The sequence below is a fragment of the Catharus ustulatus genome, chromosome 6, assembly GCF_009819885.2.
Source record: "Catharus ustulatus isolate bCatUst1 chromosome 6, bCatUst1.pri.v2, whole genome shotgun sequence".
Classification (NCBI taxonomy): Eukaryota; Metazoa; Chordata; class Aves; order Passeriformes; family Turdidae; genus Catharus; species Catharus ustulatus.
Genome location: NC_046226.1, coordinates 34542783 through 34569932, shown reverse-complemented (window position 1 = coordinate 34569932; position 27150 = coordinate 34542783). Strand labels below are relative to the sequence as shown.

The following is a 27150-nucleotide window of genomic DNA, read 5'->3' as shown; positions in this document are numbered from 1 at the left end:
AGGCTGCTAGCTTAAGGAAAATATCAAAGAGGGAGTAACAGGAAGAAATAATTCCCCACAACCCTAGCTATTTCTTTCAGCATCTAAGTCAGCCCATTAACTGCCAGGAAAGATACTTGTCTCCCTGTCCAGCTGAGAAGGACTGTTTCAGTCCTTTTCAACTGGTGCACCACTGTATCCTAGAAACATCTCTGCCCGCTCCAGCAGTTTCCCTCCTGAGGCAGCCCACGAACCCATGCAAAGAACTGGAGGGTGTATATCCAGGGAACAAACCCAGTGAGAGACAGAGGAGGGGACCAGGCAAGAAAGGATGCTCTTTTCCATTAGAGGAAGAGAAGGGGAATAAGAACAGGCTGAAGCGCTTATTTCCAAATGGATTTTATTCCAGGCATTAAACAGATTCTGGCACATGCTTTTTTTTTAAGAAAAAGGAAAACTAATCTGGGTTCCACATAAATTACATCTGGCAAAGGGCAACTTACAAGTGAGTGGGAAAAAATAAACCTTTTGAAACTGATTTCTGTACAACAGTAGATTCAGCTCCTCTTAAATAAACCCCCATTGGTTCACAGCACAGGAAATTACATTGGATGCTCTGATACAGTAACAGCTTTCTTTCAGGATATTACCAATGCAAATGCTCTCTACTGACAGTCTAGGGGGCTGTTTAAAGTAAACAGGAAAACAACGGTGAGCAGCTGCTGTTTCTGACTTAAAAATAGTCAGTTTGTTTAAAGAAATCCTAATAGACACCTGTTACAAAACATGGCACTGCGTGGACTTTGGGGGAAAAAGTAGAGATAACACTGTTCTTCCTTCCCTTCAGTGCAAAGGAAATGTAGAGTATGCTAATGAGTTTGAACAAGATTTTGTTTGTTCCAAGAAGAAGTTCAGTTTGCCCACACTTGACAGCAGCCTTTTGTAACGTACCCCCTTTTCAGCAACTGCTAAAATACATTGGAAACCAACAGCTTCCAAAGGATGATGTGTGGGGAGGTCGATGTTGAGCTAAAGCAATGCTTTAGCTGACAGAAAAAGAGTGACCAGTTAGGAGGTGACCTCAGGTGAACATGTACGAAACCAGGTAGAATTAAAAAATGAAACTCCAAACTTGACAAGCAATTTGAGTTACCGACATCTGGCATCTGTCCATTTTGCCCTTTCCTCCCTAGGCCAGGGTACCTGAAGAAGGAGAGTGTCCCATCTTCTGCAGCCCCAGCTTACAGCCCAAGAGGATGCCAGCTCACACCCTGCCAGGAGAGCAGCAGGAAGAGAGGAACAAATCAACACAGCTAGTCCAGGTATGTCTGCTCCAGGAGCAGTCAGCAACCTCCAGCATGGGAGCCAAACACACAGTCAAGGGCAGCAGTCATCGTGCTGACAAGAGCCCTTTGAGTTAGGGCTGGCCCAGAGCTTGGAGACTGCAAAGAAGCAGAGCTTCTGTGGTCTGCAGCAGTCAGGAGCATTGTTTGTAGAGGAGCTGGGTCCTGGTCCCAGAGTGGTTATGAGGAGGGACTGCAAGAAAGCTGCACACACACAGTGGGAGCAGGGAGGGAGGAGGCAGTACCTGGTAGAGGAGTGAACATGCTGTTAGCTGCGACACGTAAGTGCTGGAGAGTGAAACTGGGGGAGGTCAGATGGTCCACTTAGCCTGTGTTTTGATGAAAATATGTAATCCTTTCATACTTTGTTGTATACAGAGTTACAAACAGTCTGCTCAGTGGCCCTTCATCTGTTTTTGCATCAATATTTTTCAAGCCAGGCAGGTAAGAACTTGATTGTTCCTGTCTCCTACTGCATAAAGATGCTATTCTGAAAGGACCATGTCCTGTGTATTCTTGTTTAAAAATGCAGTAGCTAATAGGATGGCATCTCTCCCCTCAATGGATCTGTCTGGCCTGCTCTCATTCTGTTCCTAGGCTATTTTCCTTCCTTCTCTGCCCTCTCCTGACCTCAGTGGTTCTGGCCCAAAGCATCTCTGTACAGGGAAAGAGAAATCACTGCAGAGTCAGTGCCCTCATTTCCACACAGAAGAGTAGCTGCATCATTCTGTAAGGATCAAAAAGAACTCCCTTGTGAGTCTTCACAGTGCAGGCAGGTCATTCTTCTGGCTAATCAGTGCTGAGACAGGGATCTGATATCAAAGTGAACAGGGAGACAGGATAAGAGCTCCTGCCACATGATGGATTTATTTTTTTTAAACCAAAACCAAAAAACATTCTGCAGTTTTCACACTAAGCACATGCAATGTATGAAGAACATTATCTGTTCTTTTGTCAACTGTTTGGGCTAATACCAAGCTAAGAGAAAGAATTAGAAAAGAGATACAAACATGATCAAAAGCAAACAGCTGTTCAGAATCCAAATGAACAACCTGTTTCTTCTACACCAGATTAGAAAGGATCCAGGCAAGCAATTGCCTAATGAAATGGTCCCACCATCTGGTTCCCCTGTCAGGTTCTTGGAAAGGAGGGTTGGTTTACAGAATCTACCTCAAGAGGAAAATTTAACAGCTCTAGTTAGCAGAAGGCAAGGTTGTAGGGACTTTATTTGGACGAGTTAGTAGCCCTTGCCAGGTTTCAAACCCACACGTGGCTAGAGCTGACTGGTAACTGGGAGCAGGATTGGGATGCTAGCTAGAGCCTACCAGTGTCTTTGGTATTTCCAGAACACAAAGGAGCCTCTCTCAGGGCAGGCCTGCCCTGTGGCAGCATTTGTGCAGGGGACAGTTTCAGTTCCATCAGCTATAACCTCTCCCCAGGGTGCTCACCAGGAAGAGAGAGGGATGGCAATAGTAGAGCAGCCCCAGCCTTTTTTCCTTGTCTTTTTCAGAGAGAGGGAAAAACAACTAGACAGAAGGAATGGGTGGTTTGTCATGCCAGGCTCTGGTCACAGGGGCTATGAAGAGTTGGAGAGACAAGCATGAGAACTGTGGCCCTGCCCAACCAGCAACAAGAAGTCTGACCCAGGGGCTGTCCCCTTCTGTCTCTCACAGTGGGGATCTGGGTGGACCCCTATCACAGGCCTGAGCCAAGTGCAGCACCTCTGTGTGTGGCTGGCTTCACCAGAACATGGTACCCTGAACCTGCAAGCTTGGGCCACTCTTGGGGGCAGGGCTGGCCTTCCACACATGAAAAAGCTGGAAAGAAGACTTCAACTGGGAATAGTTCCTGAAACAATCCCTGGTTATGCTGGTAAAACAGATAGTCCCTTTTCAATCTCTCTTGTTAGCACTGCCCAACCTCAGCACATTAGGCTGTAGGGCAGCTATTGTGGGCAGAAGGAATGGGCCCACAAAGAAGAGGTGACAAACCTGCCCCCAGGACCAGCTAGCTCTTTCCCAGCCTCTCCACTGATCACGATGACTCTTCTGGCCAGTCCTTGCTGACAGACGTATGCATAAACAATGCACAATGTTAGAGCAAAAAGCCAGGGAAGCCAAGGAGCTATCAATGTTTGTACAAGCACAGCCTAAGCTGCTGGACTGAAGGTTGTGTACTCTGGATGTAGAGAAAGGAAAGGATTGGGAGAGCTGCAAGTATTGGGCTGAGTCCTCCTCCATCTCTAGGTGCAGCTGTGCACAGGCATCAGCTACAAAGGAGGACTTAAGACAGTAGATGGGAAGATTTTTACATCAGTCCTGATCCCTCTCACCCCCAGCTTCTTCTCTGAAAAGCTCAAAAACATCAAGTGCTCAGCTGAAGTGGTGGCTTACTGATGGGCACAATGAAAACATTTAGGGTCAGACATACAAAACCATTCCTCCTTTCCTGATCCCCCTCTGTTCCCAAAGTCTCATGCACAAAGAAACAAGGAGATCTCCGTGCTACCATCATGTTGCTTGTAGCAGCTCCCACTGTTGGCCAGGTACACCTGCTTGACAGGGATTGGTCACCACTCTTCCAGTCTGGTTTTCCAGGCAGAGACCACTGACAAAGTGTTGAATGAAACTGCCTTTCATCTTCCACTTCTGCAAGAAGACAGAAAAAACATGATGTTACTTCCTTTCCCCTAGAGAACTTAACTCAGGTTGAGGGTAATCTCAAGTAAATTCCAGTAATTTAGGAGAAGGAAAATCTGGGCATGGGCAGCATCTCTAAATCCTGTACTAATGATAGGTGCATTTAGGTAGGGTTAGGGTTTAGCTGAGTTACAGGGCTGGATACTCAGAAGCATCTAGAAGGCAAAGGACAGTAGTGGTCACAGCACCAAGCCTTGGCTGAATTCAAGAGATACCTCAACAATGCTCTCAGGCACAGTGTGACTCTTGGGGTGTTCTGTGAAGGGCCAGGAATTGGACTCAGTGATCCAGATGGCTCTCTTCCAATCCAGTGTATTCTATGATTGTGTGATTCTATCAGCACAAAAATCAGCAACTAATGGCATTTTGAAAGCATATTACAGCCACAATTTCCAGGCCATTCTTTGTCCTGGGCACCCAGGTACCTGCCAAAACTTGAAACCCTCCTATGGTTGCTTTCCAGTGCATGGAAAGCAAAGCACTAAAATGTCTCCCATCACTGTAAGCAACCTGTTCACAGAAGCAAAAATCATACTATATCTCCCTCTTACCCATTGTTCCCTCATCTCTTCTTCCATCAGATTCAAAAGGTCCCGTATACAACCCTTTCCTGAAGGTCCATTTTGGTTGTGCTACTTATCAGGAAACAAAAATATGTCCTAACCTTGAATTTAAAATTCTACTGGGAAAGGGCTGTACCTCCCATCCCTGCTGGGGAAAAAAATGGGAACACTTTGGCTGATAATGAATATAAAGAAGTAGAAACAAGTCCTTGGATTTGAGATCTCATCTCCAGTGGGGCACAGCTGAGCTCAACAGGTTGAGCAGATTGAGGGGTCCAGGCTCCAGGAATTTTCCCTTCACTCTTTTCAGTCACACAGATGACTCAGTCAGAATTGTGGTCCTGGTGCTCAGTTAATAAAGAGCTTATGAATATTATGAGAATGTTTCGGCTAACCCACGAGTTCTGACAAAGAAAAAGAAACAGTTTGACAATATTGATGGACCTCAAGAGTTTTGCAGAAGAGATACATGAAGGGAATTAAAAATTTCCTGCAATATCTGGACAATGTCAAAACTTACAAACATTTTAATTCTTGGGTAGCATAGCAAAAGGACTGCCACATGCTGTGTGGTTTAAGATATTCAGTTATGTTCACATTTTGCTGGCAGCTGTCATGTGTCTTGGAGGGCAGGGCAGTTGCAAAACCCAGAGTAATCTGTTGCTCCTGTATCATATATTTCTTCAAGTCTAAATACCAGAGGTAGAATCATTTTGCAGCATTGCTAGCCCTGTTTGAGAGGACAACACTAAAGGAGAACTGTTTGTACTGCAGGAAAAGCTGATTTTAACAGAGCAGGGGGCAGAGGAATGCAGTGATGATGGACAGGAAGACACAATGCAGTCTTTGCACTACAATGCCCTCACCAGCTGCTGCAACCCACTGCCTACACAGGTTCCAGAGCCATCTGGCTCCCATCTGGCAGAAGCCTCCCTACAAAGAGATGAAGAAGAGTAAATATGATAAAGCAGCAGCTTTATGTAGTGATGGAGTGTAAAAGAGGGGTCTTCTCCCCTGGCAAGCTGTGCTCTGTGTCAAGCTGGTGCCACTGCTGCATGACAGCCTCCCCACCAGCGTCTCCCAGTGCCACAGAGAGCGTCACACACAGTGAAGAGCCTTTTGACCTTCTCCAAAGCATTGTACTTCCTTGCCCTCCATTTTCCCAGTACTTCTGTGAATTCTCAGTCTCCCCATTCCCCTGTGCACAAGCTAGAGGAAGCCTGCCAGCTGCCTCTCCCACAAACCCCACAACTCACCAAAAGACCCTGATGTAAAAGAATATGCTGTTATGAGATTTGAGATGGAGGACAACACCAATGACAAAGAGATACTTGGTGCAGGCAGTTTTCTTTTTCCCCCCCTCACTGTTCAGGAGAAAACTAGCACTACTGGAGGCTTGCTCATGTTATTCCTTCAGATGAGACCTGCTACTGTGGCACCTGTCCATGCTGAGCAGGTACCCACTGTCTTGTGGGCAGAGTCTGCAGCACCAGGCTCAGCAGGACACCAGCAAACACTCCCCAGAGCACATCTACTGCTGCCAGAAAAACCAGTCAGCTTCTCAGAGAGTCAAACCACTGGAAAGCCCAGCATGTCAAGACACCCCAGATCCCTTTGTTCAAAATAAAGTGGGGCAAGGATGGGAACGGGGAAGAGGAAAAAAGGTGAGAGCTGAAGGTGAGGCTCATCTGGGCTGCAGGGAGGTGCCATGTATGTAGCTGTTACAAAGCATACTAACAGTAAAAGCCAAAGTAGGGCTCCTCATCTAAAATGCATGGGGTATTTTCCAAAGGATGAATTTCACCTGTTCTGATCAGAAACTGGGCTTTTCTGCCCTTCATGACACACCAGAGCAATTCCCCTGACTTTACCTGAACCTTTTACAAGGCCTGACTGCATATCACAGGATTACCAAAGACAGCCCAACATCCTGCCCTGTAGGGACACATCAAATCTCAGACCTTTCAGGAGGATGGGTGGTAGGAATGGATGGGAAGAGGAGATAGGAAGCTCATTCTCCCACTGTCAGCTACCTCAGAAATGAGCAATTTAATCTAAACTAATTACCTGGTGACATAGTTATGGAGGGTTCCAAGGTATAAGTCCCTTCTGGGAGGGCACAGCTTTCTCCACAGACCACAAAGGAAGCCTGGACTGGTAAGTTTTAAATGATAGCAGTAATGATGATCTTTAGCAGCAAATAAACAGAGCAGACACCCCCTGCATCCACGTTGCAGGGAGTCCTCTCTTCTCCTACACCCAGACATTATGACTGGACCGTACTTGGAAGGAAAGCTTTTGGCAGATGCAGGCATTGCACAATTTGAGAAATCTTGGCTTGAAAATCCTCTTTGGTCTCCCTTCCTTGTGCAGATGGAGATAATACAGTTTACTGATCAGAATAGCTTTGGAATGAAGATGGAGGAAGGAAAAAAAAAATCAATTTTTTTCTTCGAAATACTGTGTCTTCCCCAGTGTCAACCCAAAATTTCCCCCACTTTTTTGGTGAATCTCTCCCTCTTTTTTATCTATAATTTCCAATTAGTATTAGGTGGCTGGATTGGAGCATTCCACATGGAATAATTAAGAGAAAAGCCAGAAATAGCCAGTCTTCCTCTATCCAATATATATGCAAGAGTTGAAATTATTTACATTAATCTAATTTTTCAGGGTAATCAAAAGTTTTCTTTTAACCCCCAGTAATCCAGGCAGTCCACAGTTTCTCTCAAAATCCCAGCTGTGAAACAATGGAATTGGCCAAGCTCGGGAGGCACAGCTGAGAAAGGCAAATTTTTCTCATGAGGACTGAGATGCTTCAAGGAAAAATGTATGGAGAGCTGATAACTGGAGTAGCCAAGGAGGTTGCAAGCTGTAATCGAGTGCATTTGCAGAGCCATGGGCAGCCTGAAGCTGGTCTTGAACACTAAATTTTAAATATATGAGCAGAGACAGAAGATGGAAAAGCTCACACCAGCATCCAGCAAGTACTGTCTTCCTATGAGCACTTACATTTGTAAAACTAAATCACAACTAAGAGAAACTCTTGTCTCCTGAAAACTACTTTCAAGGTATAGCATATTGCCAGTATTGTTCTACCTACTTATTGTCATGAAGATGCTGAGTCAGGTGCTTTCAAAATAGATAGGCTTTCACTCCTTCTCTTTTTGGATGCTTTATATAAAGATACATTCATCTTCAGGTAATATACAACAAGAAGTAAAGCGGGGAAAATTTCCCAGTGGCATACAAAGGGACACAGGATTTCAAATAATGTTTGTCTCACAAGAAAACTCAGTGTCCTCATTTTCAGGCTGAGGTCATATTCCTTCAGAACATTTTAATGAAATATAGCTGTTTAATAGGATTTCTCAGCATTTCTTGTTCTGTTGGGAAATACTGTGCCAATGTTTCGCATTTTCATTCTCTTGTTTTAGTGTCTGACTCTCACTTTGCCTTCTATTTGTCCTCACTATAATACAAATTAAAACACCACTCCTACTGTCAGTCAGAGCCAAAAAACAAAGCTGAAGGCAATAATTTATTGTGCATTCAACTAAAAATGCTATTCTCCAAATAACATTATGGATAACATCCATCTGGTTTGAAATCTAGTTCTGATTATGCAGAATAGCTTTTGGCTGGTCTTCTGCTAGCAGTGCCAGCTGTTGCTGTTGAATGATCAACAGGATCATGTAGCCAAATAGATTTAATTTCTGGTTTCTTTCAACCTAAGGGAGTCTAACAGCACCAAAAATCATCTGAAGTGGACTATTGTCTCATATCCTCCTGCTTGCAATATTCTAGACTTGTTTTGAGGTAATACTCTAGACACAAATCATAATACTCTAAAGCCTCTGCTAGAGTATTACCTATATGTTATATGGGATGTTTATAGCACACAAAATTAACAACAAAATTATCTGTCCTTGGGACATGCTTAATGCAGAACAGCTGTGTAGCATGGGCACAGCTTCAGTATGTTTGAAAGCAGAAACCAACTTTAGGAGCTGTGTAGTGCTGTCATAATGATCTAACCAGTCTCCTCCCAGGATATTAAAAACCAAAGCTATCACATGTACCATCTTTTGTCAGAAACATTGCTTTTCCATTACTCAGACACAGGCTTGAAATCTAGATCCAGAAAAACCCAAGCATCCTTCACCACAGATCTCTGATGGCAGTGAAAGGAAAGATGTCCCAAGCTGGATTTCCATTATGCTGCTATCTCCTTTTTAGGATATTGTACGTGCGACGTGTGCTGCCCACACTCACCCTCCTCCACTCAGACCAGATACTCAGGGGCTCTTGCTTGTCATTTCCAGCTCTGCAAAGTAGCTCAGCTCCCCTCCCCTCCACCCTCCACCCAGCTCCTCTGACTTTCTGAGAAGCTCCCTTGAACTGAGAAGTGGATGCACTCATGTACAGTTTGGAAGCACTGCTCTCCCCTAGCACTTGCACTTTCAGCTGTATCTATGGGGAGACAGGCAAGCTGGAGGTCAAATGAGGAAATTTGTTCCCTCCAGCTTTGCTCTTTCTTGGAAATCAACCTCTCAAATATCAAGAGGAGAGAGAATGGAATAGATGACTGACTGCCAGCTAATTAAAATCTAATGTCAGTGTTAACAACAATTATTGTGTTTATGGAAGGAAAGAACCATAACAACATTCCCTAGAAACACAACAAACTTGAGCATTGCAAGTAAAATTGGCTTTATAAGTAGAAATCTGAAATGGGAGTTTGGGACTACAAAAAAGACCCCAACATTTAGGAGCATTTCAACACAAATTACATTAAAAATTCAAATGCATTTCTCCCACTTCACCCCACCTTATCCCTCCAGCCACAAGGCAGTTTGGAACAGCAGCTGAAATTCAAATCAGTCTCTAATTATTTGAAATTCTTACACAAAATCCTTGCTCAGAGTCAGTTGGTTAAATCATCTGCTAGGTCAAGTCCTTCATGTAAGTGCAGTTTGCACACATAAGGTACCGGAAAACAACAGCTCACACACTTAAGTGTGTGCATGTCTCTATAATGAGCCTGTATATAATCAACATACCAAGACTCAATAAATTCTATTCCAGCAGCAGGATAAGCCTGCTTTTATTACTGAGGATTAATCTCTCTTCTGGCTTCTGATACAGCTTGGACTCGACCCTCCTTGAGGGACCTTCCGTGACAGAGAAAGCAGGGAAAGACAGCTGATTTTGGCAGCTGCTAAAGTCCTCTCTGCTGCCAGGGAGGAAAATACTGTGAGGCACATAAGGAGAAGCTAAGTGACCTAATTACACAGCAATGGGATGAGTGATTGCCAACAAGAAGAAGGAGCAGGAAAGCACAGCCCATTGGGATACCCTCGCAGATTAATCCAAACTCAGAATTTTCCCAGTATATTCATGGTGACAATTCTTCAAGGCATTTCTGCATTAACCAACCCTCCAGAGGAAAGTCTACACAGGTTTTCCATAAATGGGCAGGACTGGATTTCAGTGCTTTCTTTTCAGAAAGAACTAATTTCAAGGACTCATATAGCATTAGAAAGTACTGACAAAAGAAGATGCTGACAAAAGTAGTGGTCAAAGCTGAGCTGTCTTCTATCTCTGGGCTATCAAAACAACAGACATGTCAAAGAGTCAGCACAGCCTTAGACGACAGAAAATTTGTTCTCTCTTGGTGTAGAGAGAAGCATGAGAACTAGGAATGAAACAAGTCCAATCTGCCAGCATTGTGTTGCTCCCTTTTGTGCTTTGCCCAGTTCTGATAAAAAGGCACATGACATCTCTGTTGAGGGCACCCTTGCTATTGCAGAAGCCATCCCTTACCTAGTGCTGTAAGGCAAAATGATTGATTTGTCCTGACAGATCAGGGAAGCATATCTTGGAAACAGCATAAGTCAGAGCTGCATTTTGTTGGGAACATTGCTGCTGTGTATTTTTCCTCTAGGGAGCAGTTCAGGTGGAACATACGGTGCTTTATGTCAGCCAGTATTTCCTGAGTGGCATGCACTCAGTTCTAAAGGTCTGCTCACATGTTCAAAGACAGCACAAAGAAGAACACAGCTCTCCCGCTTAAATAAACAAATGATAGCACACACCACCCTTCCCTTAGGTATCTCAAAGCAGTTGCCTCACCTACCTCTCTTTGGTGCTGTGCTTCATCCATGCACCAATCTCTCTGCACATAAATTTATCCAGAAGCAAAGTAGGGGTGCTACTGAGCTGGAGGCAACCATGCTACCAAGGGCCCAGGGAGAGCAGACACCCACATACTGCTCTTCCTGCTTGGTCACACACTCTCTCACACATCCAAGCTTAGGAAATACAGCAGAGAGCGAGATGCAGAAGATGGAAAGGACTGTTAATGTGCTTTGATAGTACTGGGTTTGCCCCTGCTGGCTGCACTGATGTAGCTGCACCGGTATGTGGCAATGAAGACATGAGAAAGAGGTGCACAGTTACCCACCTGTCTGCCGTCTTTTTGATTGCAAGCTTCCAGTGTGATTTGAGAACCAGTAGAGAAGGAGGTAATGGAAAGACACTTGTCCTGCTGTCTAATTAGAGGGTCACTGAATATCCACTCCTTTGGAATAAGAAGAAAAGTTCCATTAGGATCCCAACAGTGATCAGATGACAGAGAGAGCTTTTTCTATCAGATATTTTAAAAACCTCTATCCTTTGTTGTCTTTCAATGAAAGGCTCCCTGGGAAGACGACCACAGCAGTTGTCACCTGATCAGAAGTTTATGCTCAGGCTTGGTGCCCCATGACCATTTCAAAGCCTGCAGCTAGCTCCCCTCACTATCTGAGTGTCTGATTAACCCATCCAACTCTCCGATCTGCAGCTTTACAGCAAGGAGAAACCCATGCCCTGACATACATGATGTGCAACTGCTTCTGCATATTTCACACAGCAGACATGTTCTGTAACAGGTATTTGGGACCCAAAGATTGTCAAGCAAAACAACACACATGCACGCATATCCATATATCACCAGCATGCAAAAGGGACAAGATGATTCATTTTTTTCTTCCTCTGACTAAATGGATACCTAATTCAATCAAATGTTACTACTATGCTTTCCCCAAGGAAGAAATACAAAGTGCAGTAAGTTTCAGAGATTTCAAATGGTAATGACACAGAGCAATGAGTAGGTTAAATGGCAAACTGAATGCTGGTTGCAAACTAGTTTCCAACAGTTAACAGACATGAATATGTATTTTCTGGCATAAAATACCCTGCTGTGACCCTTAACTTTCTCAGGATGCTTCCCTGCTCTTTTCAGTCACCAGCAGAGTCTGAGTGCAGATCTTCAGCTTGTGTATACCATCACAGTTCCACTGCACTTAGGAGAACTGCACCACACTACTGCCACTGGGGTCAGCTATTTAAACTCTATTTGTGCTTTATACTGAAACACATCTGCACACAGCACAATTTAAGTCATCTGCAGCTACAGCTGAGCTGGCAGAGTAAGCCATGTTTTCTGATCCCAAAAAAATCTCTTACCCACATCCCAGAGTACTAGCCAAGCACAGCCCTAAAACGATTCTCAATGAGTCTGTCACTCCCTGAACATTTAAGCTGTTGTCTCTGAGTGATGAAAACCTTCACATTCTATGCCTGACTGCTGAGTCTGTTGAGCCAACAGAGCTCTGAGAGATGGGCTTCTTTTTCTGTTTACTATTAAAATCATTACAGGGTCAAATTCTTCCTTGCTTCCCCTCCATGTCAATCCACCAAGGCCAGAGATGCCTCTTCATTCAGGTAATAAAAAGGGTTGGAGCAGGAGCAAAGCACCAAACTGAAGCCTGCCTTACCTGAGTGACAGGTGGATTGTTCACCGTCCCTTTACAGTTTCCCATGCCAGCCAACACATTCCCCGTGGTATCCTGTGCCTGAGACTCCAGACAGTTTCTTCCTTGTCTAATTATTCCTGGAACCAACTCTTTTTCAGGAATCCTTGAAGTAAAATGATAGTTCCATGGTACTTCATACACAGAAATGACCAAAGTACTTAAACATTTCTAAGGCCTTAATTGGCCCCTGACTGAAACACAGTTCCCTATATTTGACAGCAAATAAACAATATCATGCTATCCATTGGAAATACCTGGAGGAGGCAAAAATCAAGTGAGAACTTGGTCAGAGGACTGGTACCTTTTTGTTTCAGAAGGCATACCAGAATCTTCAGGGGTACCCCTAAGCAGTTTAATATGATGATTCTGAAATTCCAAAAGAGGTTGTTTCCAGCAAAAAGCCATATCCACAATGGTTTCTTCTGCTTCTTCTTCCCCCTTTTCCAGTCTCCTCCCCAGCTAACACATATTCTTGCCTCATTGGTAGGAATGCAGGAAAGCTCTGTCAAAGCCAGGCTACAGCTGGATGTTTCAGCCTCCCCTCATGCCAGCCACAGACTGAGGTGTAAAGATGTGTTGCCAGGGTGTGCTGGTCTGCACATTTCAAAAACACAGCTCTACCCAGGCAGCCTCTGAGCTGAGCAAGGAGACAACACTACTGTGTGACACAGGGGCAGCTGGTTCTGGCATTCCTTAGAGCCTTTTCTGAACCACCCAAACCTCTGCACTGAGGCTGTCCAGTTCTACTTGGCACAACTCCCTCCACACACAGAGAATCCAACGGGCAGGGACCAAGCCAGAACTGGGAGGGGTGTAGTACTCTGGCACTTGTCTACACCCCACACCTCTGAAAACATCACTGTTGCACATCTCTAAGGAACAGCTGTGGGGGGCAGAACAGAAGGCAGACCTTTTGCAGAGCTATGATAATACAAGCCAGGAAAACAGGAGGTTTCCTCATCAAAAAGAGCAGAGAAAACCTTTTCCAAGCATAAGTGTCTCTTTTGCCCACTGCTGTCCAGGCTCATCCTCCCATTGTGACCCACCTCCCAAACCCTTCAGAGATTTCCACAAGTGAAGAGCTGACTCACTTGAGCTCGGGGTAGACATTCTCCAGATACCACTGGAAGGATTTACAGTTCAGTTTGTGTCTCAGCTCCACTCGGTCTGCAACACTGGAAACACAGGCAGTTTGCTGAGAATAAGGCAGTGAACAGGAGGGAGGGGAACAATGAAGATTGGCCAGAGATTTGAGGGAAATTATGTGACTTTTTGCCATTACTCATTCTCCCACATAATTGTAGCTGGGTTCAGAGCACTAGCAGTGACCTGAGGTGAAGAGGAGGAGAGAGGCAAGTGACAGGAAATAGAAATGGAAGAAAAACACCTTCAGAGAGCTGTTCTTGCACTTTCTTTGGCTCAGAGCAATGGTAGGGCCCAGGTCCTGCCTTGTTAAATAATACATTGCAGTAAAACTGCTGTAAGATCAGGAAAGCATTTCTGCCTCTGGGTGCCCCTGTAGAGGCATACCATGAAACCTGCACAACAACCAGCTGCTGAAAAGCCTAGAAAGTGTTTGTGCTCAGGTACATACAGACGATGTCTCTAGCTCATGGCAGCAAGTCTAGGCTCAGGCTGGAGAACTGAGACCTGGAAAACTTAATTATTTGTTCTTAAGCAGTTTGGGGGAAGGGTGGGAGCATAAGGGGAGATTAACTCAACATCTCAGTAGCTGTCTGCTGTGGCAGTCCTCCCACTGCTGATTTGTTTGGCTTTAGCTGGCTGAAGAAAAGGATTTCCCTCCAGCAGTCCTACTGAGCAGCAAAACCAGGAGCTCTTGTCTTTGAGCTGTAACACTACATTGTGTATTGGGAAGGAATTTCAACTCTACCTACGCACCTCTCCATCCCCAGTGCACAGAGGCCACTGTACAAATACATGAGGCCACACACCTCAGGGGAATGTTCTTAGATTTTATATCCACATCAAAATTGAGGGGAAGGAGGGTCCATTTTAGGCCAAATTGTCAGTGATGGTGTCAAAGGCACTTGCACCCTATCATTTAGATTTAATGTAGGTTCACAGAGCTGTTACTTCAGGAAATTGCCTGAAATCAAATGCTCTGCTTCAGCCCTTATTCAGCCAATGCTGCCAGTAAAGTCACTGGGAAGTCTCTGCAAACAAAACTGCAGATTTTGCCACTAAAACACATGAGCAATATATCCACATACAATATGCAATAGTCTGCTTTCCTTCACAATCAGCAGGGTTACTTGCTATGTGGTTCCATCCCAGCTGCTGCAGTCAGCTCAAGGACTGATAAATTAGGTAGGCACAGCGATTTTTATGAAGATATGTAATGCATCACTATAATAAAGCAAAGCATACAGCAAGAAAAGTGACTTGGTTGTCATAAATAAGTAGGAGATGCATCATCATCCTGTGCACACAGCTACACATTTGAGATACAACCACATTTGCCAAGTCCTTACACTGATACAACAATAGCCTTTTGTTCACAGGCAGAAAAAACCCACAGAAATACAGCACTCCTGGGATTTTTACATTTATTTGGGAGTCATAGGGGCTTGAGAATACAGACAGCAAGCTCTCCTCTCATCCCAGGTTTGGGGTCCATCACTGATTTCTGGGTCACAGAGAACTGTTAAGCTGATAACACTGAATCCCACGTGGCCTGAAGACAGCTTTAACAAAGGTGCTGTAAGAAGCACAATTCTGCAGATTGTGTTTCTAAATCTTAGCATTGGCCATGCTCTCTCCTGCCCCACAACCAGGCAAACTACCCTCCATCCACTAGGAAAGTGAGGAGTGCACCAAGTCCAGCGTGCCTCATGTGCCAGCCAGCCATGCTTGCCCTGGGATTCTGCATCTGCACAAGAACTTCAGATCAAATTCAAGATACAGCTCACATTTCCACAACAGCTGCATGCTGTGATGGAAAAATATTCCTGTCTATCCACCTGAAATGTCTGGTCTTTTAATTTCATTACAGATCCCTTTGGCCTTCTGCTAACAACTGATTTATGCAGTGTTACTGGGGAAAAAATAAAGCAAATTAGAATCAAACCTCATTAGCCAGACACTCAAGCTACAACCTCCCTGGCAAGCCGGGTATTCAGAGCACCTCTATTTCTCACACTTTAGCCGCAGAGAAGACCTAAAAACTATTTCTTGCTACCAGGGGGTTTACTAGAGCCCTCCTGCCAAGGTCTGGGGCAGCTTACCTTCCAAAGGACTTGCCAATAGCTGATGGCCGGGCCTCGTAGTAGTACTGCTTGTATTCATCCATCCACACCTCTGCTGTGCGCTTGGTGTTCCTGCAGGGAACAGCAGATGCTGTGCTCAGGAGATGCTTTGCTGAGGCAGAGCAGGCACTGTGGGGGCAGAGCCAAGGCCTGTCTGCCAGGAGCTACTGGGGGACAGTCCCAAACACAGAACCGAGTGGGCAGCATGGATGGATAGGGATTGAATGCGTTAAGTCTACAAAGCCTTGCAAGAACACTTCAAAGGTTAAAAATTTAACAGCCATAGTTTACCATGGCTTTTTCGCACATACTCCCTCTGCAGAGACACCAGGCCTGATTGTTACAGTCACACTCATTTACAGCACCCCTTTTCCCAGATTAGAATAGTGTTATGGGATAATTCAGCTTGGAAAGCAGCTCTGTCTAGCCTCTAACCTCCTGCCCAAATCAGACTAGCTTCATATTAGGTCATGTTGTGCAGGGTTTTGACTGGTTGAATTTTGAAACCTCCAGTGAAGGAGATTTCACCATCTCTCTGGGGCCCTGCAGCAGTGCTTGACCACTTTCACTGTCAAGCGCTTTGTCTCATCTCTTCTCTCTTCCCATCTGTCCTGCAGTAGAAGTTGTCCTCAGGGCTTATGTTAGAGCATGTACAGCTCAGAGACAACAGAGATGTCCAAGCACTGCTGATACCCACGCACATGTCACAGGGCAGCATCTGTGAATGGCCAGGGTGTCTCTCTGGCAACCTGCTCCCCATCCACCAGAGACTGAGAAGGAATAAGAGACACTAATACAAACAGCAGAGAAGGGAACAGGTTTTGTTCACAGAAAACAGCAACTCATCCTTCCCTTGAGAACAGATGCTCAGCCACAAGCTGTTCTCCGTTACCAAGCAAAAGCACATCAAAGAATTCAGATTTATTTAGACATGCCCAACACGGAGGGGGCCTGGCTGCTACCAGGAACTACCCAGCACCTACTTGATGTAAGTCAGTGCGTTGCCCTCAGGAAAGTCATAGGGATGGCGCTTCCTGAACACGTGTCCCACTCGACTGCAGGGAACGATCTCCAAGCTGCCACCACACATCCACACTCGGAAAGAGAGCTCTGGAAGAGACCCCAAGAGTCATACATCTGCAACAGTCCCAAGAAGAGTAATTTTCTCACCCCTCTACTCTAGGTGTATTGCCTGCAATAGCAAAATCAGGGAAAGCAATGCCATGGTGAGAGCAGAAAAACTACTCCATTTGTTAAAATAGAGGCAACCATTGCAGTTCAGGGACTTCCAAGCCTTCTCCAGTCCTGCTCCTCTTTGGTCTCATTTCAGTGAGACACCTTTGCACTTGACAAGGTCTTCAAGGTTGCTCAGGATGTCAGGCCCTCAGGATGGCATTTGGCAACAGACTGAGACCACTCCCACACACACCCCCTGTTTTGGACTTCTGTTACACTCATCCCTGCACATAGATGGAATTTAAAAGGAAAAATTTACTGTGTAAAGCAAGGAAGAAAGGGACTTTAGAAGACAAGGGGAAAGAACAGAACAAGATGAGGGTGCAGGGAGTCAATGTGTAGAGCTAAGCCGTCTCCCTCATACCTCTATGTTTCCCACCCTACAATAGTTCCTTCTCATTTTGGTTGGCTCTATTACTAAGGAAACAGAGCAACTGACTGTGTTGCAGTTGCCTGTACTGGGGGAATTGCTCAGAGCAAATACCAGTCTCATGTAGTGTAACTATGAAAATACAGAGAGAATCCTGCTACTTGAAGAAATCCACCCTAACCTGAAGCTAGATTCAACATTTTAAAGGATTAGAAGAGCATGGAGCTTTGATGTGCAGGCACTTATTTGCATCATAGAAGGTATGTGACCTTGCTCAAGCTTATGGGTCTGTCCTCGGGAGTTTAATCACTGCCACACAAGAGGGGTTTTCTACCTTCAATTCATGTGGTGATGAAAAGAGAAGGAAGAAGGAAAATGAAAATTAGCTGGGTGGTTTGGTAGTCTTTACCAAAAGGGTTGATTTATGTGGCTCTGATGCTTAGAAATTAAAAAGAAATTATATATCCAGATCTAATGGACATTTGAAACCAAGCACACACACTAACATCTTCCCAACCTTCATCCTTCTCCACAGCTTTCCTCCCTGCATATTGAGAGATAGTTCAAACAGTGAGTTGCAGGGTGGGGGGAGATGGTGTATTTAATGGAGCTTCTCAGTAAAAAAAACCTATTTGATGAGACTGTATTTTGTAGTATTTCTTACTAGCTCTTTTCTCTCCTGACTCTTACCCAGAGCTAATTATTTTCAGATTCTTTTTAACAGGGAGTTCCAGATTTAAAGAGAGGGAGGGTTTCAGAAACAAACAAATTAAAAAAAACCCCTAAGACATAAGTTTCTGCCTAATGATGTGTCCAGCTAACACTTGCTCTCCCAGAATGAGCTTCTGACTCACTTTGGCCTACAACAAAAACAAAACTCTCAGTCTGGCATGTGTGACTTGAGAGTGATGTCCATTTCCAAAGAGAGGATTTCTCACACCATCTTAGACAGAACCATTCTCTCATCTCATCTACAAATGAGGACCTAGTTCCAACAGTCCCTTCCCACTCAAAACTGTAATATTTAGTAAAAATGATGTTTCAGAACATTATCAATTTTCCATGACTGGAAACCCCAATTTTCAATTAAGTATGGTAAACTGTTTTTTTAAGAGGTTAAATTAACCATTCTGAATTCCTCAATGAAAATGAATACTTTTTGTTGTCAAATCCAGATTGGTTTCTATCCTTCTGCTTTCAGCAACAACAGACTTGATAGAGGATGAGGGACAAGTGACAGGAGACACTGAATTTACAGAAAAACCTCCTAACAAGGCAAAACTGGCAAACCCTGTACATGCATCTGAGTCGCACACAGCATGGCCCAGCCACTGCCAGGCCTTACAAGAGCTATTTCAAGGAGAATGAAGCAAATTCTGTGGAGTAATTCTGTGGTTTGGATCAGCTCTGTATGGAAGAATGGCTGTGAGCATGCAAATAATTTACTGCTACTTATGGCAGAGAGCTCTACTTAGCATCATGGTACTGACATATGGACCAAACTACAACACTGGACTCCCAGATGGGCAGAAGCAGACAGAGAAAAGCCTAAAGAAATATTCTTTCTCCGTCTTTGGGGTTTAAAGCTTTTACACAGTCACAGCTCAGAGGCTGCCAGAATGGCCAAGTGGCTGGCTTTGCAGATGGAGCAGGGCTAGTGAGGCAAGGAGCTGAGTTTGGTGCTGCTCCTGTGGGACATAATGCTTAGGTAAAGGCTTCCTGCTAATTCTGCCACAGTGCTTAGCTGATGCTGCTAGGACTGCTGAGATTCCAATGCCAGCACCATTTAACATCTCTTTTTAATATAATGAGTACCATAAAACTGAAAAAAGATCTGGGAAAACAGAGAACACTCATTATTAGATATTTTGTTTTTAAAATGTGGTACCTTGAGCCCAAAATATTATTTAATGATTTTAGAAAGCATTTCAGAAAGAGGCAGCTCTCCCAGCTGTGTTCAAAGAAACAAGTGTCCTCTTCCTGACTATTTCATTCTTTCTAATTTGTTCTCCAGGTGCTAGGAAACACCACACAAATTTTTCTTTAAAAGGTCTTATTTACAAATCTGTGACATTTGTGGAACCTGAAGAAACAGTTTTTGTGGGTTTTTTTGCAGCATTGGCTACAGAGAGGTCTATTTAAGTTGACTACAAAAAGTAAGGTTTTTATCTCCTCAACTCCATCTGCACCATTTGAAAAATGAATGCCCCCAATACTTGCGGTCTCCATGAACCTCTCTTTATCACTCATCTTGCTTTTGTCATTAACACCTGGTGACATTGCAGCATCCCTTCACACAGGCAAAGACAGATGCCTGGAATATCTATGCCACTATTCAGTGCAAGGAGATGGCTTTAAGCACCATGCCCTAAAACAGCATGTGAGTGGTCAGACTACACTGGGCCTCTGAATTCCTCAGATGTTTGTGATGCTCTAACCTGCTTCTAAATGTCTGCATTCTGAGTCTATTTGTAACCAAATTCCATTTACAAAGAGGCTTGTTTTATTAAGAAAAATATCTCTCTGGTCCATCAAGCCAAGAGAGCAATTCAGACTTTTCTGCAAGAGAGGAACAGGTATAAGAGGCTGCAGGAGAGGCTACCCACTTCAAAGCTGGGGCAACACAGACTCATGTGTAGAACTGGAGGAATATTCTCCAAAAACAAGCAACAATTTAAATATCAGGAGGTTCCTCTTTCTTTCTTGTACTGTGGAAGTTCCTGTATAATAGCACATATGCTTATAGGAGAGCATAGCCCTGATCACGTGTACTTTATGTTGACAGCAATACAGCTCTTACCACTTTGGGGACTACCTGACCACATCCCTAACCCTACACTGACATGCTGGTCAGATCTCTCACAAAAAAAAGCTCTGGTAAGCAATGAAGACTGGGGAGCAGTTCTGCATGAGTGTGTCATTTCCTTGAAACATCCTAAACTTACCGAAATTTTCTCCTCCCCAGATGTCCATTTGAGTATCATATTTTCCCAAGTGGTTAAACCAGGACTTGTCAATCACAAAGATGCCTCCTGCTATGACAGGAGTTCTGGAAGAGAAAGCAGAAATCTAGAAAAAAATAATCACACATATATGTAGCACCACAAACATAATTTTAAAGGACAATTTATCCAGGTGTCACAAGTCATACCTCATTTAAAAGAGAAAAATAGTAGAGCTGGAATGTGAGCCTGCAGCAGTTTCTGAGATGCCCCCTCACCACATCATCCTCATGCCTTTGTTAGATGGTCTTGCAAGCACTACAGGATTAATGCTGTGTCTTTTGCATTTATACAGATATGCTCAGTGTGAAGGGGTGATGGGCACTGTTTGATGACTGTGTTCACCAATTAGACATGGTGTGACAGGCTGCTGCCTGTACTGCTCTGCTGTTAGCAAGCTGCTTGCTTCTGGAGTGCAAAACAGAGGCTCACAAATTACACAGAGGAGTTAAATTATAATTTTATATTACAAATAGGGAGCTGTCTGCCTAAACAGAGAAGCACCATAACTCCTCATATCAGGATTTGCTACATTCTACATGTCTCATGCATGTACCCTGCAGTGGTGGGGCTGGCAACAATTGTTCCAGCCAACACCGTCTCTTTTGTCCTGCACATGCAGATTTGTAGGTGGGAGTAATACTATGCCCACATTACTAGGTAAGATTCAGTCTTCTGATCTGCTTTACACATGCAGGATGACTGTTTATCTGCTTCATTTTTTCAGTTTCCATCTGAAAGATGGAGGTAATTAAAAAAACCCAAAGCAGTTTCTCAGGCATTCAGAGTGTTGAGTTAGGGAGAACACAAAAACAAAGAAGAGGTGGCACGCACAGCAGTAAATAATTGCTATTCTTACAATATTCAGAGAGCAGTACTCTCACACTTAGGGTAAAGACCTCAATGTATTAAGAAAATAACATGAAGAGTTTGTCATCGCCATGTGAACACTGTGGCATTTTGTCCTCAGCAAGGCAGTCCCTGTTCCCTCCTTGCCACACTGGTGAAGGCTCAATAAAGGTATTTGGAGAAGTGTACCCTGCCCATCAGAGTGTACCTTATAGACTGAGTTGGGTCTGTTCTGGACATCTTCTGCTCTATAGGAATCTGTTCCCACTTAAAGTGGAGGCTCCAGTCAAACCCTGAAAAGGAAGAAGACATAGCAAATTGGTTTTCTTATTGTAAAAACAGTACTACTAGCTCCAGTGATTGTCTGCACGTTTCTATCACAGGTTACCCCTATGTTCCTTTCCTGACCTCCCTCACAGTTTACTCAAAATGGGAATAGCCTATCCTAATGTAGACCTCACCAGCTTCTGTCCTGGTACCATCATCCCTTAAGCATTACAGCTCTCTCCTCAATTTCAGTCCACACCTTCAGGAGAGTGTTGTCATGTAATTGTATTCTGCACAGTTTGTTTTACCAAAGGCAAACCCTGTCTGCCAGAGCTATGAAGCTTTAATAAAGGACATTGTGGGAAGTGATATATTCTGGGAACAAAGGCCTGTTACATCACTGTAACCACCACGTCTTTCAAGATTACCAAGTACTTACAGTTGGCCTGTGGTGGATAGTGGAGCACAGCACAGTCACTAACTTTATATCATCATTAAGTGTAGCCAAAGAACAGGTAGCCTTTGGCTGGCAAGCAGTGCAGAAGTGAGCCACAGCCAAAAAGATGTAGAAGGGCACCAGGAAGTGGGGTAAACACAGGAACAGCTGCAGGGGGGTCAGCTGTGAGGGGAGAGGTGTAAATGCTTTTCAGAAGATGCCATGAGATAGCCTAGCAGATCACAGCAGCACCTGGAAGGACCTGTCAGACTCTAGTGTACATGTAGTATAGTGAGGACACCATGAGATATTTAATCAATTAACTAATTTCTGAAACTGGTAAATGTTATGACAGTGATTCAAGTTCAAGGGGAAAATACTAGTTGAGTTTTGTTCTAACACTTCAAAAGATCTGACTTTTCAAGTTGCAGAGTAAAAGGGGCAGATAATCCATTAGGAAAGATCATCACTCTGTTTTCTTGGAAAGCTGAAGAGAACACAACTTATTTATCATGCACCATCTCTCAGGTCTAACTTACATAAACCATTCATTATACCTACCTCCCCTCAAATCTGCTGATGCTGCCAGGTAGGCAAAATTATCCAGACTGATAACATCAATGATTGGACTCACCACTCGGGTATAATCCTGAGGGAGAGAGAGAAAGGGGGGAAAAAAGGAGTCAGGCTTCCTTGCATGTCCAGCAAAGCTGCCAGAGATCAGGAAATACAAAGCTGTACACGTAAATCTTTGTCTGGTTCCTCCAATATGGTTCTGGTAGCTGTGCAAGGGATCTGTGGGCACTAATTCCAAACATGGAGATGGGTGGGTACTAGCATCTGCACTCCATGGATGTGGGGAATGGAGTCAGACTCCAACACCTAGGAATGCTGCTAAGAAACAGATCTTTATTTCCTGCCCAAGTCACAGGGCATCCATCACTGTTCCAAGGATTTTGTGTTGCTTTGGATATCTATTGACAGCACACTTCTGCTCAGCTATCCCTGAATTAACTCATTATCATCAGCCTAGAAATTATCAAATCCCTAATAAAGCATTTTCCTAAGAAGCACCATGAATCAAGACCCCACATTTAAGAATCATAGTGGAAACTTTATAATACATATGACATATTGTAATATCAAGATATTGTGAGTACTTTAATGCCATTAAGGCCTATAGACATTTACAGTTTTCTTTCGGAATCCTTTCATTAAGTAGAAGCTGAACAATTTTTCAACATCATGAAACAGGGCATTAAAGACAGTCTTGTGACAGCTGACACGTAAGATGAAACTGAGCTGGCAATGCCAGAAACAGCACCTTGTTATTGGACAGCTGCCAGCATCCTTTCCTATCAAACCTTCATTTTGTGCCTTGCAATAGTTCCTCATGATGTACCACACTTGGCTAGGATAGGACATCCTTGGTGAGAGGATTCACATTTTTTTCCCCTCTGAGCTGTGATGGTTGCCCAGCCAGAGTGTGTCTGCCCAGCTTGAGACTCCAGCACCCACCTGGCAGCCTGGTGTGTCAGCCACTACTCCAACCAATCAGTGCCAGTACTGGCTAAGGCAAGACTGAAATCTGAAATAGGTTGCACATCAGAAATGTAGGAAGTAGGTCAGAAATAGGTTGACTTGAAATCTGCTCACTAAAAAATTGGTATCCACACCCCTTCCTTCTCCTGAGGCCCATTACTTCATGGGATCCTCCTTTCAGAGGGGAACAATCACAGCCACTTGCAAGCAGGGTTTCTCCCATCACCTCTCCCCTGCCTTTTCTTATGGCACAGCTGTATAATCTCTCTTTCTCTCTAGCTCTACAGCTGCTAATATTTCCACCTCATTTTCATTCTTCCAGCCTTACATCAATCCTTTGCCAAAGTGAACCATCCAAGGGACATCCCTGCACACACAGGCAGCTTCTCTGTGATAGGAAGCTGCCTGCATGCAGGTGATGTATGGTGGCAGTTCAGTGGGAAGGAAAATCAATGGAAAGAAAATTTTGGCAGTGACAAGGCAGAGGGGAGGGTCAAGCAGAAAGGGAGATGGGAACCATGGAAAAATTGCACACTGCATGCTGCCCAAGGGGCTGTCCTACATACAGGTGAGCAGGATGAGGAATCACAATGCCTGCAGGAGACAAAAGGTACAGTTTGGTGGTTCCAGCATTCAGCATTGCATCCTACCACTGCACCTCCTGCCTTGTCACACTGGCAGAACAGAATCCCATCCAGCTCAGGCTGTACCTTCCTCTGTAAGAGCCTGCCTGAGGAGTACCTTGGCAGGCCTTGCTCTCACCAGCTCTGCTGACACATGTGAGGGCAGAGGATCCAACAGCACAGGACAGGCCAGCTCCATCCATCCCAGAGTAGGACATGGTGCTCACCTCTTTCACTCTCTGAAGCATTGGCTGCAGCCACTCGCTGTTGACTTCACAGTGACTGTCCAAGAAGGTGAGGATGTCAGCAGTTGCCACTTCAGCTCCTCGCACCCGAGAGCGGATCAGCCCTACGAGGAGAAAGGGACAGCAAAGGAGCAGGAAGGTTAGCAAAGGAGACATTTGAGCCTCCTTCAGAAAAAATACTTTGTGTGGCCATTATAGGGGAAGAGCAGGCGATTCTCCTATATCACATCTCCATCAGCAGCAGAGATCAGCTTCAGAGCAGGGCATACCCTGGGGACAGCCAGATGAGCCCTCCCAGCACACAATGACCCTCCTGTCACTTCTGTCCATGACACAACTTCCACCTGGCTTCTTACTCTTCCCTTCCAGCCCTCCCCACAGACACCTGGCTGCTGCCTGTTCACTCACCCTCTCATAGAGTACCCTGTTGCCAACATCACCAATTCCCCATGGCCAAATTTTACTCCCTGCTTTCTGCCTTCCTTACTGCTTATCTGCTTTATTCCCATTTGTCCTTTATTCTGCCCTGCAGAGGTATCGGCCTGGCTCTCAGATGACTCCTTATTTTCTTACAGAACACCCCACTATGTGGGATACTCTCTGAACTAAACAGTGATTTTTGTCTCTCCTTCTAGATCCTTGCTCCAAACCTTCTGTGCACTGACAGCTTTAGAAATAAGCCAGCACATGTGAGTCAAACTAAAGAGCAGCTGGGAAAGTCAGAGTCATTTATGCACGCAGCAGATATGAGAATAAACTTTCCTTAATTGTATCTCTTTATGATAGATAGATTGTTTTTCCTTCTCCCATGACTCCTACACAGCTTGTTGTCTTGCGCTTGAAAGTGGAGTTAGCTTGTGTTTAAAAGGACAAGATTAATATCTGGATCTTTAAGAATAAAGATCTTAAAATGTGGTCTTTGTTCCAGCCAAGGCCTCTGGACAGCACTTTTCATTATTTAAATATTACAGGAGACCTCTAAAGCCTGAGTTGATAAGTTGTGTTCTCCCTCCATAGACCTTCCAAATGCTTATACTGAAAAATACAAACCCTAAGAAACAACATGTAAGCAGCTGGGAGGTAATCAGGGTCATGTGGAAAAACAGGAAAAATCTCTGTACATAGAAAGCTTTCCACACTCACCTTCCCGATGGGTGTTTCGTAGACACTTAACCTTTGGAATCTTGGTAAGGAGTTGGCAATCCTCAGCTTGGGGAAGGCAAAAAAGACATTTGGCACACATGCATGAATTATTTGGCTTCAACAGAGAGCCCCAATTAACTGTCCTCCTGCTTCTCCATGGGAGGGGAAATTTTGCTTTCTCTTAACATCACATTAATCAGCCTGATGGCCTCAATGCTGTTGCCTGTAGAGTACACAGAGGAGCCTGCTTGCTGTCCTCCTCAGCCAGCTGAGCCCACATTTCCCAGTCCTCTGAGCAGCCAGGCCTCCATCTCCCCTGCTCAGCATTTCAGAAGAACAATGGGGCACGTGTTGGCAGCGTGGCACAGGGCACTGATGAAACGGAGGGAACACAGGGAAGTGGGATCACCAATCACCAAAGTGCCAAGGAAAAGAGAGTTCTGTAACAAGGTGATCTTATCCACTCTCTGCCTTCAGTGGCTTATCTGGGCACTTCCTGACATTTGTTCTCAGGGCAGTTTCCACTTGATTTTATTTAACAAAGGCACTGGGATGCAACCTGCTTCCTTGGAGACACCATCACATTGACACATGGATGCCTGACCAAGGGCTTTGCTGGCAGCTTGCCAAAAACTCCAGGCATCCCTCATCTACTCCCTAGGGAAGATGAGGGAGAGGAACAGTTACCTGCTCCAGCCAGACACCAACAAGCACTGAGTCTTTAGTTCTCTAGCCTCTCTATTCCTGCCCTAGCAGATGTCATAGGAACAGCAATTTCTAAATTGCTCTTTTTTCTTGCTCCATCAAATTCACTCCAATTTCCATATTTGTTCCATATTCCTTTTTATGCCTCATGCCCCCTGTTTCCTGCTGTCATCTTCCCACAGACTGACACTCTGGGGAGAATGCAAAGGCCCTTAGCCAAAGTGCACCTCTTAGCACGCTCCTGTACAATCATTTCCATTCTCAAGGATACATGCAATCTCAAATACTGCTCTTACATTGGCACTTTGGCAGATGCTGCATCATCCAAGGGAATTACAGAGCATCAAGATTCTGCTGGAACTCTGCTACAAGGGAAGGCAATGCTCTTGTCTTGGCCAAGTCACAACATCAGGTAGGAGAACCCTTATCCAGTCATTCACTCCACAGCAGTGGAGCACATCACTCTGCCTGTAGCTACTTGCTAGAGACGACAGACTCTCAGTATATTTGGAGAAACTGAGGCAGGTATTAAAGCAAAGTGTAAGACCTCAAACATGTGCTGAAGTGCCTCCATGAAGGTGTCCCAGGGAAGTGGCTATATCCACAAATATCCACCTGCCAGTGAAAAAATAAGAGCTGGGACAGGATGGAGCCTTTTAAACATCTTTGTAGTTACTGGGGAGACTAAATGGGAGTTTCTCTGGTTGAACCCTGTGCAGAACAGGTACCAGAAATCCATCACTTGTTGATCTGGAACACTTTGCCCATTAAGAACTGAAATTTTAGGTGCAGAATGTGGAACACTTAGGATTGTTTGTTGGAAGTGCTTAGAAACACTGAAATTAAACCACTGAGCACAGTTCAGCACTTATTCAAAACACACTGTAAGGCCCTCAGAAACTCAAATCCCTCATCTCAGCATCCACCTTTAAAAATGTCTTTTTTTTATGGCCAAAGCTACATAACTATTTAGCTGCAAAATCAAAATAGTATTGCTTCCTTACCTCAGCAGGCCAAGGTGGGCAT

The 27150-nt window shown here is 44.5% G+C and overlaps 1 protein-coding gene across 1 annotated transcript in view; it reads right to left on the bottom strand.

The window, feature by feature from the left end:
• Window positions 1-362: 362 nt before the first annotated feature.
• Window positions 363-27150, bottom strand: part of GALNT16 (polypeptide N-acetylgalactosaminyltransferase 16) — a 72522-nt gene continuing 45734 nt past the window's right edge. Inside the window, exons 5-15 of the mRNA XM_033061934.1 lie at window positions 25420-25485; window positions 24259-24380; window positions 22428-22515; window positions 21372-21456; window positions 20258-20361; window positions 16690-16816; window positions 15686-15778; window positions 13532-13615; window positions 12402-12543; window positions 11048-11164; window positions 363-3970 (exon numbers count right to left, since the gene is read on the bottom strand). Coding sequence (XP_032917825.1) covers window positions 3833-3970; window positions 11048-11164; window positions 12402-12543; window positions 13532-13615; window positions 15686-15778; window positions 16690-16816; window positions 20258-20361; window positions 21372-21456; window positions 22428-22515; window positions 24259-24380; window positions 25420-25485 — 1166 coding nt within the window. The 3' untranslated portion in view covers window positions 363-3832. The remainder of the gene's footprint in view (window positions 3971-11047; window positions 11165-12401; window positions 12544-13531; window positions 13616-15685; window positions 15779-16689; window positions 16817-20257; window positions 20362-21371; window positions 21457-22427; window positions 22516-24258; window positions 24381-25419; window positions 25486-27150) is intronic.